The sequence below is a fragment of the Oncorhynchus mykiss genome, chromosome 16 (genome assembly GCF_057628025.1).
Source record: "Oncorhynchus mykiss isolate SJ-2025 chromosome 16, ASM5762802v1, whole genome shotgun sequence".
NCBI classification, from domain to species: Eukaryota; Metazoa; Chordata; class Actinopteri; order Salmoniformes; family Salmonidae; genus Oncorhynchus; species Oncorhynchus mykiss.
The window spans coordinates 63,080,001-63,094,738 of NC_143037.1; the positions used below are offsets into that span (position 1 = coordinate 63,080,001).

Sequence of the window (14,738 nt, forward strand, 5' to 3'; positions counted from 1 at the left end):
GAGAGAGAGAGAGAGAGAGAGAGAGGTAGGTAGGTAGGTAGGTAGGTAGGTAGAGAGAGAAAGGACAGGAGCGCAAGGGCGGAAAGAGAAGAAAAAAGAGAGTGAAGAGAGGGCCGGTAAGGAGAGAGGAGGGAGGAGGGAGGTGAGAGAGAGAGGGGGGGGGGGGGGGGTAGGTGAGAGAGAGAGAGAGAGAGAGAGAGAATTGCTTTGGGTTTTATGGCACAGGCATTTGACAAGCCTCTCAGGGACATACACATAGGTTGTACTTAATCAAAACTGTCCTCATAGTTAAGCAAATATGAGTAGGACTTCACATGCATTCCCAGACCAGTACATCATAGCAGACATCTCTGGCTGGGGAGATTTGCATGTCTATTAATGAATACGTGTACAGTATGAAATTACAGTGAGCTATAAAAGTATTGGGGCAGTGACACATTGTTTGTTGTTTTGGATCTACACTCCAGCACTTTGGATTTGAAAATATACAATGAATATGAGGTTAAAGTGCATACTGTCAGCTTTAATTTGAGGGTATTTACATCACTTTTTGTAGATCTAAAACAATGTCCCAAAACTTTTGTAGCTCACTGTATATGAGGTTTTAAAAATCCTACTAGTACAAAGCTGTCTTGTTGTTCAATGACTGTAATTGCTGAATTATGTATAAAACTTTGGTAGCTGTGTCTCTAGATGCAAGGTGATTCTAGAAGTGGTGATTTTGCTTTTTATCTTGTGATATAAAATGACAGAGCCAACATGCAAATCTGTGAGAACACAGTGATCGGAGCAGACGCATCGTGTGAGTAAAATTGCATTTTCAATAAGGGTTCCAGGTCGGGGCAGTGTTGTGCACAGTGTGCACTGTGAGTCCACCAGTGTGTGCATGTGTTTGTGTGTGCCGGCGCGTGTGTAAGACTTGAAACAGCATGAATGAAGTGGCAATTTTTGGGAAACAGGGCAAGTCAGGCAAGCAGGCGAGCGGGCTGACTAGATTATTCAGTAGAGCGTACCAGGAGAATCCCAGTCCCACTCCCCAGGAATGTCTGTTATTCCTTCCTCCCTGCAGGAGGTTCTGATCCCCCTGGCCGTCTGTGGAGCAGGGCTCAGGCTCCGGTTGTTTGGGCTGGGGGTGGAACTCTTGTGGCTGCTGGGGCTGGAGGTCCAGGTGACCAGGCCCCCCTGACAGCCTGGGAGATAGAGGTTAGACACCTGGCTCATAAAAGAGTAACCAATCACCAAGAATGCAGGTCACTGTCAACCCCAGGGCTGACGGGATGAGGATGTTTAGGGGGTGAGGAGGGAAGGAGGGAGGCCCTGTCAGTTCCGTTCGTGGTGGGCAGTAGTAGAAAAAGTATCCAATTGTCATACTTTAATAAAAGTAAAGTAAAAAAAAAGTAAAAGTATAAATAATTTCAAATTCCTTAAATTAAACCAAAAAATGTATACAGCTGAAGTCGGAAGTTTACAAACTTAGGTTGGAGTCATTAAAACTTGTTTTTCAACCACTCCACAAATTTCTTGTTAACAAACTATAGTGTTGACAACTCGGTTAGGACATCTACTTCGTGCATGACACAAGTCATTTTTCCAACAATTGTTTACAGACAGATTATTTCACTTATAACTCACTGTATCACAATTCCAGTGGGTCAGAAGTTTACATACACTAAGTTGACTGTGCCATTAAACAGCTTGGAAAATTCCAGAAAATTATGTCATGGCTTTAGAAGCTTCTGATAGGCTAATTGACATCATTTGAGTCAATCGGAGGTGTACCTGTGGAGGTATTTCAAGACCTACCTTCAAACTCAATGCATCTTTGCTTGATATCATGGGAAAATCAAAAGAAATCAGCCAAGATCTCAGAAAAAAATAAACACCATGCAACCACACAGCTGTCATACCGCTCAAGAAGGAGACGTGTTCTGTCTCCTAGAGATGAAGGTACTTTGGTGCGAAAAGTGCAAATCAATCCCAGACCAACAGCAAAGTACCTTGTGAAGATGCTGGAGGAAACAGGTACAAAAGTATCTATATCTACAGTAGAACAAGTCCTATATCGACATAACCTGAAAGGCCGCTCAGCAAGGAAGAAACCACGGCCCCAAAACCGCCATAAAAAAGCTAGACTACGGTTTGCAACTGCACATGGGAACAAAGATCATACTTTTTGGAGAAATGTCCTCTGGTCTGATGAAACAAAAATAGAACTGTTTGGCCATAATGATCATAACGTTATGTTTGGAGGAAAAAGGGAGGGGCTTGCAAGCCAAAGAACACCATCCCAACCCTGAAGCACGGGGGTGGCAGCATCATGTTGTGGGGGTTCTTTGCTGCAGGAGGGACTGGTGCACTTCACAAAATAGATGGCATAATGAGGATGGAAAATTACGTGGATATATTGAAGCAACGTCTCAAGACATCAGTCAGGAAGTTAAACTTTGGTCACAAATGGGTCTTCCAAATGAACAATGACGCCAAGCATTCTTCCAAAGTTGTGTCAAAATGGCTTAAGGACAACAAAGTCAATGTATTGGAGTGGCCATCACAAAGCCCTGACCTCAATCCTATTGAACATTTGTGGGCAGAACTGTAAAAGCGTGTGCGATCAAGGAGGCCTTACAAACCTGACTCAGTTACACCAGCTCTGTCAGGAGGAATGGGCCAAAATTCACCCAACTTATTGTGGGAAGCTTGGGGAAGGCTACCCGAAACGTTTAACCCAAGTTAAACAATTTAAAGGTAATGCTACCAAATACTAATTGAGTGTATGTAAACTTCTGACCCACTGGGAATGTGATGAAAGAAATAAAATATTAAATAAATCATTCTCTCTACTATTATTCTGACATTTCACACTCCTAAAATAAAGTGGTGATCGTATCTGACCTAAGACAGGACATTTTTAATATGGTTAAATGTCAAGAATTGTGAAAAACTGAGTTTAAATGTGTTTGGCTAAGGTGTATGTAAACTTCTGACTTCAACTGTATATTGTTTTAATTGTATGCATAGCCAGGGGAACACCAACATTCAGACATCATTTACAAACTGAGCATGTGTGTTTAGTGAGTCTGCCAGATCAGAGACAGTAGGGATGACCAGGGATGTTCTCTTGATAAGTGTGTGAATTTTCCTGTCCTGCTAAGCATTTAGAATGTAACAAGTACTTTTGGGTGTGTGTTAAAAATATAGATAGTAAAGCAAAGTACAGATGCCACAAACAACTACCTAAGTAGTACTTTAAAATAGTTTTACTAAAGTACTTTTACACCACTGGTGGTGGGTGGGGTAGATGAGTTGAAAAACAAGGTCATCTGTTTTTGTCTTTTTATGTCCATAAGGGGTAATTCATTTGAGATCAAAGGTAGAGACAATGTTACAACATCATTGAGGTCTTCGCCAGGAGTCCAAGGACCAGTTGACTGTCCTTAGTAACATTACTAGCAAGCTGAGTATTTCAATCATCAATCATGTATAGCAATTTGACACAAACAGGTTTAAAGCTTATTTCCTGCAATTCTATGTATTTTGCAGAGAACATTTTGCCATTTTAAAGCACATTTTCTTGCAATTATATACATTTTGCTATGTCAAATGTGTATTCATGTGATATTTGAGTGACTCAAACATTACAACAAAATGAATGGGATAAAAACATTAGCTGACATGGGCTAGCTGATCTGGACATTTTGTACAAGTTATATGAAATGTACTGACATTACAATAGGAAAACTGCTGATGCATTACCCAATTTTGAAATTGCACCTTGTGCATTCTATGACAACTTTCAACAGTGAGTTAAAGGAAAAAAAGGAACCACTGTTTGGGAAACACTGTGTTAGGCTACAAGTGAAAAAACAATGCTGATGAACGTCTCTCACATGGGAGTTGACTATGACTAACAGTTAGTAGATAAGAGCTGTGCAGGCAGGTCAAAGTCCTCATATTCACTGGTCAGTTTGGGATGACTGAACAACACAGTGAATCACTGTCTCTATGTACATTAGAGGTAGGCTACAGGAATACTGTGAAATGTCAGAAAACCACTGACTTTCTGTTGAGTTTATACAGCCACAGTTTCAGTTATATTGAGATGAAGGTAATACAACTGAAATGATTATGTGAAATGAACCACACTGCAATAAAGAGTAGTGTGCCACTTTGTCTATGTTACATAAGGTCACAGAAGTTGAATGCACTGAGGTGAAAATGACATAGAGGAAGAGGAAGAAAATGGAATGTTTCTGCAGTATGCGCAGTCAGTTTCACCAAACTGGTAAGTTGCTGCAGTATGTGCAGTCAGTTTCACCAAACTGGTAAGTTGCTGCAGTATGCGCAGTCAGTTTCACCAAACTGGTAAGTTGCTGCAGTATGCGCAGTCAGTTTCACCAAACTGGTAAGTTGCTGCAGTATGCCCAGTCAGTTTCACCAAACTGGTAAGTTGCTGCAGTATGCGCAGTCAGTTTCACCAAACTGGTAAGTTGCTGCATTATGCACAGTCAGTTTCACCAAACTGGTAAATTGCTGCAGTATGCACAGTCAGTTTCACCAAACTGGTAAGTTGCTGCAGTATGCACAGTCAGTTTCACCAAACTGGTAAGTTGCTGCAGTATGCGCAGTCAGTTTCACCAAACTGGTAAGTTGCTGCAGTATGCACAGTCAGTTTCACCAAACTGGTAAGTTGCTGCAGTATGCGCAGTCAGTTTCACCAAACTGGTAAGTTGCTGCAGTATGCACAGTCAGTTTCACCAAACTGGTAAGTTGCTGCAGTATGCACAGTCAGTTTCACCAAACTGGTAAGTTGCTGCAGTATGCGCAGTCAGTTTCACCAAACTGGTAAGTTGCTGCAGTATGCCCAGTCAGTTTCACCAAACTGGTAAGTTGCTGCAGTATGCACAGTCAGTTTCACCAAACTGGTAAGTTGCTGCAGTATGCAGAGTCAGTTTCACCAAACTGGTAAGTTGCTGCAGTATGCCCAGTCAGTTTCACCAAACTGGTAAGTTGCTGCAGTATGCGCAGTCAGTTTCACCAAACTGGTAAGTTGCTGCAGTATGCACAGTCAGTTTCACCAAACTGGTAAGTTGCTGCAGTATGCGCAGTCAGTTTCACCAAACTGGTAAGTTGCTGCAGTATGCACAGTCAGTTTCACCAAACTGGTAAGTTGCTGCAGTATGCACAGTCAGTTTCACCAAACTGGTAAGTTGCTGCAGTATGCACAGTCAGTTTCACCAAACTGGTAAGTTGCTGCAGTATGCGCAGTCAGTTTCACCAAACTGGTAAGTTGCTGCAGTATGCACAGTCAGTTTCACCAAACTGGTAAGTTGCTGCAGTATGCGCAGTCAGTTTCACCAAACTGGTAAGTTGCTGCAGTATGCGCAGTCAGTTTCACCAAACTGGTAAGTTGCTGCAGTATGCCCAGTCAGTTTCACCAAACTGGTAAGTTGCTGCAGTATGCGCAGTCAGTTTCACCAAACTGGTAAATTGCTGCAGTATGCACAGTCAGTTTCACCAAACTGGTAAGTTGCTGCAGTATGCACAGTCAGTTTCACCAAACTGGTAAGTTGCTGCAGTATGCGCAGTCAGTTTCACCAAACTGGTAAGTTGCTACAGTATGCACAGTCAGTTTCACCAAACTGGTAAATTGCTGCAGTATGCCCAGTCAGTTTCACCAAACTGGTAAATTGCTGCAGTATGCCCAGTCAGTTTCACCAAACTGGTAAGTTGCTGCAGTATGCCCAGTCAGTTTCACCAAACTGGTAAGTTGCTGCAGTATGCCCAGTCACTTTCACCAAACTGGTAAGTTGCTGCAGTATGCCCAGTCACTTTCACCAAACTGGTAAGTTGCTGCAGTATGCGCAGTCAGTTTCACCAAACTGGTAAGTTGCTGCAGTATGCACAGTCAGTTTCACCAAACTGGTAAGTTGCTGCAGTATGCACAGTCAGTTTCACCAAACTGGTAAGTTGCTGCAGTATGCACAGTCAGTTTCACCAAACTGGTAAGTTGCTGCAGTATGCCCAGTCAGTTTCACCAAACTGGTAAGTTGCTGCAGTATGCGCAGTCAGTTTCACCAAACTGGTAAGTTGCTGCAGTATGCACAGTCAGTTTCACCAAACTGGTAAGTTGCTGCAGTATGCACAGTCAGTTTCACCAAACTGGTAAATTGCTGCAGTATGCACAGTCAGTTTCACCAAACTGGTAAGTTGCTGCAGTATGCACAGTCAGTTTCACCAAACTGGTAAGTTGCTGCAGTATGCGCAGTCAGTTTCACCAAACTGGTAAGTTGCTGCAGTATGCGCAGTCAGTTTCACCAAACTGGTAAATTGCTGCAGTATGCACAGTCAGTTTCACCAAACTGGTAAGTTGCTGCAGTATGCGCAGTCAGTTTCACCAAACTGGTAAGTTGCTGCAGTATGCGCAGTCAGTTTCACCAAACTGGTAAATTGCTGCAGTATGCACAGTCAGTTTCACCAAACTGGTAAGTTGCTGCAGTATGCACAGTCAGTTTCACCAAACTGGTAAGTTGCTGCAGTATGCCCAGTCAGTTTCACCAAACTGGTAAGTTGCTGCAATATGCTAATGAGTGCACTGGGTACACCAGCCATGGCTTCTCACCCGCTTGTTTCTGTGTAATAGGCACTTTTGTTGCATATGTTTGTTTCTAGAGAACATTTATGACCTAGCCCTCAGAGGTGAATGCTGCAATAATTTCCCACAATCAGGAGAGGGATTAATACCGATGGATACATATACACAACTGAGCACAGTACTTTCTCCACAGCTTTTCATTCATGCCCTATTGTACTATTATTTGAATTGGGCCAAGCACAATTCCTGAGCTAGCAGATATGTTACAAACTCAAGGGATAGGCACACACACACACACACACACACACACACACACACACACACACACACACACACACACACACACACACACACACACACAGGGTACTGTAACTTAGTCAATACCACAGGAATCTCCCTACAATACTTCACCTTAACCACAGGAATCCACTATTCCAAATGAAAAGAAAGACTTGAAGTATAGATTCAGGGGGCTTGCCACAGCATTCATGGGTGAACCTAAGCCTCTCTGTAGCTGTAGGCACCTATGGGCCTTCAATACCCCACACAGGGACACACTGATAGAGATTATACCTGCTCAGGTGATCTGGGTGCAGTAACAGGATCCCCAGCCACCTGGGGAGGGAGAGATCCGATCTGCCCCCACTGGTCTGGGTATGAGAGTGCAGGACGTGCTCTATTCCCATGGACCATGCTGGGCCTGGTTTTGCATGAGAACCAACAGGTTAAAGCACAACGGAGCTCTTATCGGTTGCCCAGGTGTAGAGACTGAATATGCTCGTGTCTCATTAGAGTCAAGGGGAATTTGCTGACTCATGCGTGAAGCTGCTGGCAAAGGCATGGAGAAGGCTCTGAGATCTCCTTCGCATTACAGCTCAGCGTTTTGTTTACTCTGTCTGGGTCTCTAGGTTTGATGATACCCTGCTTTGACATGAAAACAAACAGTATGCAGAAATGTTTAGCATCAATTAACATGCTGGTTTATTTGACTACAAAGTTATTTTAAACATGAATTAATTGGCTCTTTCTGGTAATATAGTCTCAGTTGTTATGTAAAATAAATATGCTGAACAAACCCATGCTCTGCAAACACAGGAGGTGGGCCCTTCCCTAAGCATGAAAGGGGACAGGGGTTTACCATGGATACACTAGTGCACTACTCATACAGTACATCAGAGAGGTGGTAAACAGTGAAACACAGTTAATGATTTTCCCAGAGAAGCGCCCTTAGAAAATAGTTGAACGTGTGTGTGTGTGTGTGTGTGTGTGTGTGTGTGTGTGTGTGTGTGTGTGTGTGTGTGTGTGTGTGTGTGTGTGTGTGTGTGTGTGTGTGTGTGTGTGTGTGTGTGGTAAAACATACCACATACATCTCAAACAGTATACTACAGTATTTCCACTGACAGGGTGAATCTGGACTTTTGGCGTTGGCTCCACATAGTGCTCCCCAGAGCCATACGTGCTGCCCCCAAACTACCCAACATATCCTGACATGAATGAGACTGATTACAACCACAACAACAACAACACACAACATGAAGGCATGCAATGAAAAGTGAAATGTCAAAAAGCAGAAGTACAATGCAAATTGCCCTTTTACTCTCTTTCTCCCTCTATACTCTCTCCCTATCTCTCTCTCGCTCCCTCTCTTCTCACTCTCTCTCCCTCTCTTCTCACTCTCTCCCTCTACTCTCTCCCTGTCTCTCTCTCTCCCTCTCTTCTCCCCCTCTCTTCTCTCCCTCTCTTCTCTCCCTCTCTTCTCTCCCTCTCTTCTCTCCCTCCCTCTCTCTCTCTCTCTCTCTCTCTCTCTCTCTCTCTCAGACAGATGTTCAGCAAACCATGGGCAATGGGTCAAGCTCATCTAAGTCCCAGAGAGCTTCCAGAAATAACCCAGTCAGTCGGCCCGCCTGCGAGTGGTGTCTCTCCTAATGAGTACTACATCTGTCTGCATTAGCCACACTTTGCTATGGGACCACAACAACACGCTATTCTCTTCCACGACACTGCTCTCTTCCACTGACTGTAACTGAGATGGAGTTAAATTGGCGAACTGTAAGATGTAAATTCTGGTTAAGGAAATAAGGAAAGCTGAAAAAAGTGTGACTTTTTGAACCCTGAGGAGTTAGAGGGTGCATCATTTGGAAAATGTGGCGGTGATCGTACAGTATGTGTTGACTGGGCTACACTTGTTTATCCAGCCAATGTGAGAGGCTTAATCTCTGACCCTTGGTAGCTTTAGCTCTCCTTGCCTGGCCAGCCACAGACAAACAAAAGCTGGATGACTGTCACAGAGTCTTCATGTCAAGCAGTGATCCTGTTCTGCTGAAAACAAGATGACCAGAGAGTGTCACATTCCGCTGGCCTACTTTACATGGCTGACTGTTGTGTTTCTGTTGTCCCCATGGTTTTAACAGACTCAGATCACTTGTCAGTAATATAAGCATTCTCCTCTAGGCCTCTTTCTCTCCTTTGACTATACTGTGTGTGTGTGTGTGTGTGTGTGTGTGTGTGTGTGTGTGTGTGTGTGTGTGTGTGTGTGTGTGTGTGTGTGTGTGTGAGCAAGAGAGAGGCTTTTCAGGACAAGCCCCCCATCCCACCGTTTCCCAGTCTTTCATTGAATAGATTAACAAACGTGTTGTGCAATAACTATAATATCGGAACCATATATGTGCTTGTCTATGTGTTATATAATTACTTTCAAATAGAACAATTACCTTGTCGGACAGTTTTCAACCTGACGGGACCCTTGCAACGATTCATCACAATCAAGACGTCATAGAGTGGCAATCCAGACACCGACAAACCCTCAACTGCCAGCAGTAACTCCCCCTCAGACAGTTGTCCGTTTTTATAAACCAAAACATCCTCTCTAACTTCTCCGATGTATGGAAACTCTCCATTCTCCGCACCGCCGCGCAGCTCCACATTCAGCTCCCCGCGAGCATCCCGACTCACAGCGCACTCGGTAACTTTGGTGATCCAGTGGTTTTTCTTCTGAATTACTTTTGACATGGTGAAGGATCCAGACGAAAACCGTTAGTTCCATAGGATTATTAAAAAAAGAAGGTGATACATAACACACACGCTTGCTTTCGAAACACAGAACACTTTCGGTTGTTTGAACGTGACTCCAGGTTGGATCGTTTTCGTTCTTCTTTTCACCTAAGGTATAATGTTCCTCTTACGCAGCTGTCCGGGCTACACATCCTATTCCCATATTAAGATCAAATACTCAGATGTTGTTGTTGGCTTCCCATCTTTAATAACATGCATGCTATCTTGATCCAAAGAGTTGATCTAATCCGATCTCTAGATTGTCCGCTTTACTTTCACTAATAATAATAATATGTTAGCCTACGGCAAGACCCCGCATAATACTTTTGATCCCCCATTTATTATTCAAGAATATCCTTACAGAAACAGTTACTTTTACCTGTCCTATGAGTTGAGAAAGCTGTTCACTCAGCCCTCTGTGCCTTTAAGCAGGTAGCATAACAATTTATACTATTTTGTTCCTGCAATCAGGTTCTGCTGATAGTAAAGGGGATTCATGCGTCCTGACAGTCTTGACTGGAGCGCACTGGAGAAGGGAAATCCTGAATACATACACCTATTACAGGGTCCTAATGCTCCACCGCATATATCCACACACGCATTTCTGCCCTGTAAACCGGACAAGGCTGCACAGTGCACGAGTCTAATGACTTGCGAAACTAAAAGGTAGGATCTATTCATAAATCCTCAAACTTTTCTATTTGTAAATTAAACCCTTGAAGTTTGAACTCCTTGACTGTTTCACATCAGTTTGGTTTACCGTAAACTCCTTACCGGTTCAAAACAAGGATGAGGAAGAGCTCTCTCATGAACCACATGTTAGCACCCCTTTATTCATCTGGAGATGTCATCCGGTGTAAATCAGGGGTCACCTCATCCCCTCCCTTTACAGTTGTATTCCCACACAGGATTAGGGGCACATGCCTTGTAATGTCTTCGTTTTAAATCCTCAAGAAAAGCCCTAACACACTACTAAAACTTTAACATGTCTGCCACTACCACAAAAACATGTGCATGTATGCCACAACCATAATGCATAATGTATTGTCCAAAGAACACTTATTATGACAACACCTTGAACTATGCAGAAATCGCTCATCCATTTCCTCATTGCAAGAATTCTAATAGTTTTCCTAATTTCAGTTAATGTGACAAAACAAACAAGTATAGCGTAGAAAATCATTGTACCATCTAAACCGCTGTGAAATATATTTTTCCTTAACCAAAAATATTTTATTTTCAGCTGTTTCAAGCTGGTGTTCAAAACCAAAAGTAAAAGAAGCAACATTTTTATTTCAGAATGGGAAGCATAGAAATAGCGCACATAACTAGCTAGCTAACAGTACACTTTAATTGGAAATTGAAATACTTTGTGTCAAAATTAGAAATCTGTAATATCTGAAAATATAGCTAGACTATCATACCCGTGTTCTGAAATCAGAGTAGATAGACATACTAGCTGGTAAATTAGCTCTGGCTATCAACAGTTGTTGCAGTGACATTCTATTGAAATGGATACTTGCATAGCGGAGTCTTCTGTTAAGACATGTAGCTAGCTAAACCATAAGCCCAACTCATGACGTTACTACCCTGCATAAATCTGCAGGTAGCTTACCAACCAGGTTCAATGTTAGCTAGCTAACATTAGGCTATAGCTAGTCAAGCAAATGTATCTGAGATTTGAAGAATAAGATCATACACATAACCTTAGCTAGCGAGCCAGCCAGCTAACTTTAGCTAGCTAACAGTACACTTTAACTTGAAATGAAACTACTTTCTGTCAAAATTAGAAATGTGTAATATCTGAAAATGTAGCTAGCTAGATTTTTTTTACCCGTATACATCATGGTTGGACGCGTCTTCTGTCGGATGCCATGGTTGCCCTTAGTTTGAAGATGTAATCCGGAGACAGGTGTTTTCTCCATCTCCTTAGCTATCATTCTTGAATTCCACTGATTTGAAAACTTGGTCCTCCAGAAAGTGGAGAGCATACACATAACATTAGCTAGTGAGCCAGCCAGCTAACTTTAGCTAGCTAACAGTACACTTTAACTTGACATTAGGTTGATGCAGTTTTACTATGCGATACAGTTTGAAAAAGCCGCGTTAGACAGGATTACATTGATGTAACCGGTGTGAAATGGCTAGTTAGTTAGCAGGGTGCACGCTAATAGCTTTTAAATCGGTGACGTCACTCGCTCTGAGACATTGAAGTAGTTTTTTCCCTTGCTCTGCAAGGGCTGCGGCATTTGTGGAGCGATAGGTAACGATGCTTCTAGGGTGTCAGTTGTCAATGTGTGCAGAGGGTCCTTGTTCATGCCCAGGTAGGGGCGAGGAGAGGGACTGAAGCAATACTGTAACATTGGTGCCGTGACCTGGATCACTGGTTGCTGCGTAATAGGAGAAAGTCAAAGAGGGGTGAGTGTAACTTGTGTGAAATGGCTAGCTAGTTAGCAGGGTGCACACTAATAGTATTTCAATTGGTGACGTCACTCACTCTGAGACCTTGAAGTAGTTGTTTCCCTTGCTCTGCAAGAGCTGCGGCCTTTGTGGAGCAATAGGTAATGATGCTTCTAGGGTGTCAGTTGTCGATGTGTGCAGAGGGTCCCTGTTCGAGCCCAGGTAGGGGTGAGGAGAGGGACAGAAACAGTACTGTAACATTGACATACTGACCAGCTCAAATAGACAGAAGCGTGCTATATGGCAGACCAATCCAAACTCATCTATCGGTATGTCCAGCCCACTCATTATCTTACACCATGCCCAAACCGGACACATGCATCCGCGTGCACCATCATGCGCAAAACCAAATGTGATCACGACGCACAGGTTGAAATATATAAACAAACTCTGAACTAATGAAATTAATTTGGACACAGGTCAAAAAGCATTTAACATGTATGGATATTTAGCTAGCTTGCTGTAGCTAGCTAAACCATAAGCCCAACTCATGACGTTACTACCCTGCATAAATCTGCAGGTAGCTTACCAACCAGGTTCAATGTTAGCTAGCTAACATTAGGCTATAGCTAGTCAAGCAAATGTATCTGAGATTTGAAGAATAAGATCATACACATAACCTTAGCTAGCGAGCCAGCCAGCTAACTTTAGCTAGCTAACAGTACACTTTAACTTGAAATGAAACTACTTTCTGTCAAAATTAGAAATGTGTAATATCTGAAAATGTAGCTAGCTAGATTTTTTTTACCCGTATACATCATGGTTGGACGCGTCTTCTGTCGGATGCCATGGTTGCCCTTAGTTTGAAGATGTAATCCGGAGACAGGTGTTTTCTCCATCTCCTTAGCTATCATTCTTGAATTCCACTGATTTGAAAACTTGGTCCTCCAGAAAGTGGAGAGCATACACATAACATTAGCTAGTGAGCCAGCCAGCTAACTTTAGCTAGCTAACAGTACACTTTAACTTGACATTAGGTTGATGCAGTTTTACTATGCGATACAGTTTGAAAAAGCCGCGTTAGACAGGATTACATTGATGTAACCGGTGTGAAATGGCTAGTTAGTTAGCAGGGTGCACGCTAATAGCTTTTAAATCGGTGACGTCACTCGCTCTGAGACATTGAAGTAGTTTTTTCCCTTGCTCTGCAAGGGCTGCGGCATTTGTGGAGCGATAGGTAACGATGCTTCTAGGGTGTCAGTTGTCAATGTGTGCAGAGGGTCCTTGTTCATGCCCAGGTAGGGGCGAGGAGAGGGACTGAAGCAATACTGTAACATTGGTGCCGTGACCTGGATCACTGGTTGCTGCGTAATAGGAGAAAGTCAAAGAGGGGTGAGTGTAACTTGTGTGAAATGGCTAGCTAGTTAGCAGGGTGCACACTAATAGTATTTCAATTGGTGACGTCACTCACTCTGAGACCTTGAAGTAGTTGTTTCCCTTGCTCTGCAAGAGCTGCGGCCTTTGTGGAGCAATAGGTAATGATGCTTCTAGGGTGTCAGTTGTCGATGTGTGCAGAGGGTCCCTGTTCGAGCCCAGGTAGGGGTGAGGAGAGGGACAGAAACAGTACTGTAACATTGACATACTGACCAGCTCAAATAGACAGAAGCGTGCTATATGGCAGACCAATCCAAACTCATCTATCGGTATGTCCAGCCCACTCATTATCTTACACCATGCCCAAACCGGACACATGCATCCGCGTGCACCATCATGCGCAAAACCAAATGTGATCACGACGCACAGGTTGAAATATATAAACAAACTCTGAACTAATGAAATTAATTTGGACACAGGTCAAAAAGCATTTAACATGTATGGATATTTAGCTAGCTTGCTGTTGCTAGCTAATTTGTCCTATGATATAAATGTTGAGTTGTTATTTTACCTGAAATGCACAAGGTCCTCTACTCCGACAATTAATCCACACATAAAATGGTCAACCGAATCGTTTCTAGTTATCTCTCCTCCTTCCAGGCTTTTTCTTCTTTGGACTTTATATGGCGATTGGCATCTAACTTTCATAATAAGGTGTATTACCACAACTGACTGACCGTCCTCAGTTCATCTTTCAATCACACACGTGGGTATAACCAATGAGGAGATGGCACGTAGGTATATGCTTCTAAAAGCCAATGAGGATGGGAGAGGCAGGACTTCGAGTTTGGCGTTACTAATAGATGCTACTTCTATTTTAGTGCTTGGCAACGCAGACACTTGTTGACGCACGTGAGCAGTGTGGGTGCAATGATTGAATAATATGTATGTTTAAATTTATTTTGCAACGATCTCAAAGCGTACAGTGTGATCAGCATCATAGCCAATCTCTGTCTAACCCAACTAGGGTCGTAATTTAACAATTGTATTTGTATTTACAGATGGCCCTTCACATTTGTTATTAAGGCACATGAAAGTTCACATGTTTGAGAAGGCATTTCTGCCATAAAAACACTTTTTGATTAAAAAAAAGTTTACATTCAAAAGGCTCTTCTGTGAAGTGGTGACCTGCAACATACGCCTAGTTTCCTGAAACGAGTCACATATGCTGCTGCTGTTGTAATTATATATCCTGTTGCCTAGTCACTTTACCCCTTCCTATATGTACATATCTAACTCAATTACCCCGTACCTCTGCACG

The 14,738-nt window shown here is 42.9% G+C and overlaps 1 protein-coding gene across 19 annotated transcripts in view; it reads right to left on the minus strand.

Annotated features, from left to right (window-relative positions):
- The window catches only part of LOC110491133 (membrane-associated guanylate kinase, WW and PDZ domain-containing protein 1), a 211,666-nt gene extending 201,413 nt beyond the window's left edge, over positions 1-10,253 (minus strand). For 16 of the 19 annotated variants that reach the window (XM_090203674.1, XM_036947465.2, XM_090203699.1 and 13 more), the window contains exon 1: positions 9,304-10,171. In XM_090203674.1, the coding sequence (XP_090059800.1) occupies positions 9,304-9,601 (298 nt within the window). In that variant the 5' untranslated portion in view covers positions 9,602-10,171. Of the gene's footprint in view, positions 1-9,303 lie in introns of all 19 variants that reach the window. The other 3 variants (XM_036947464.2, XM_090203675.1, XM_090203677.1) reach the window with 2 other exon arrangements.
- Positions 10,254-14,738: the final 4,485 nt, after the last annotated feature.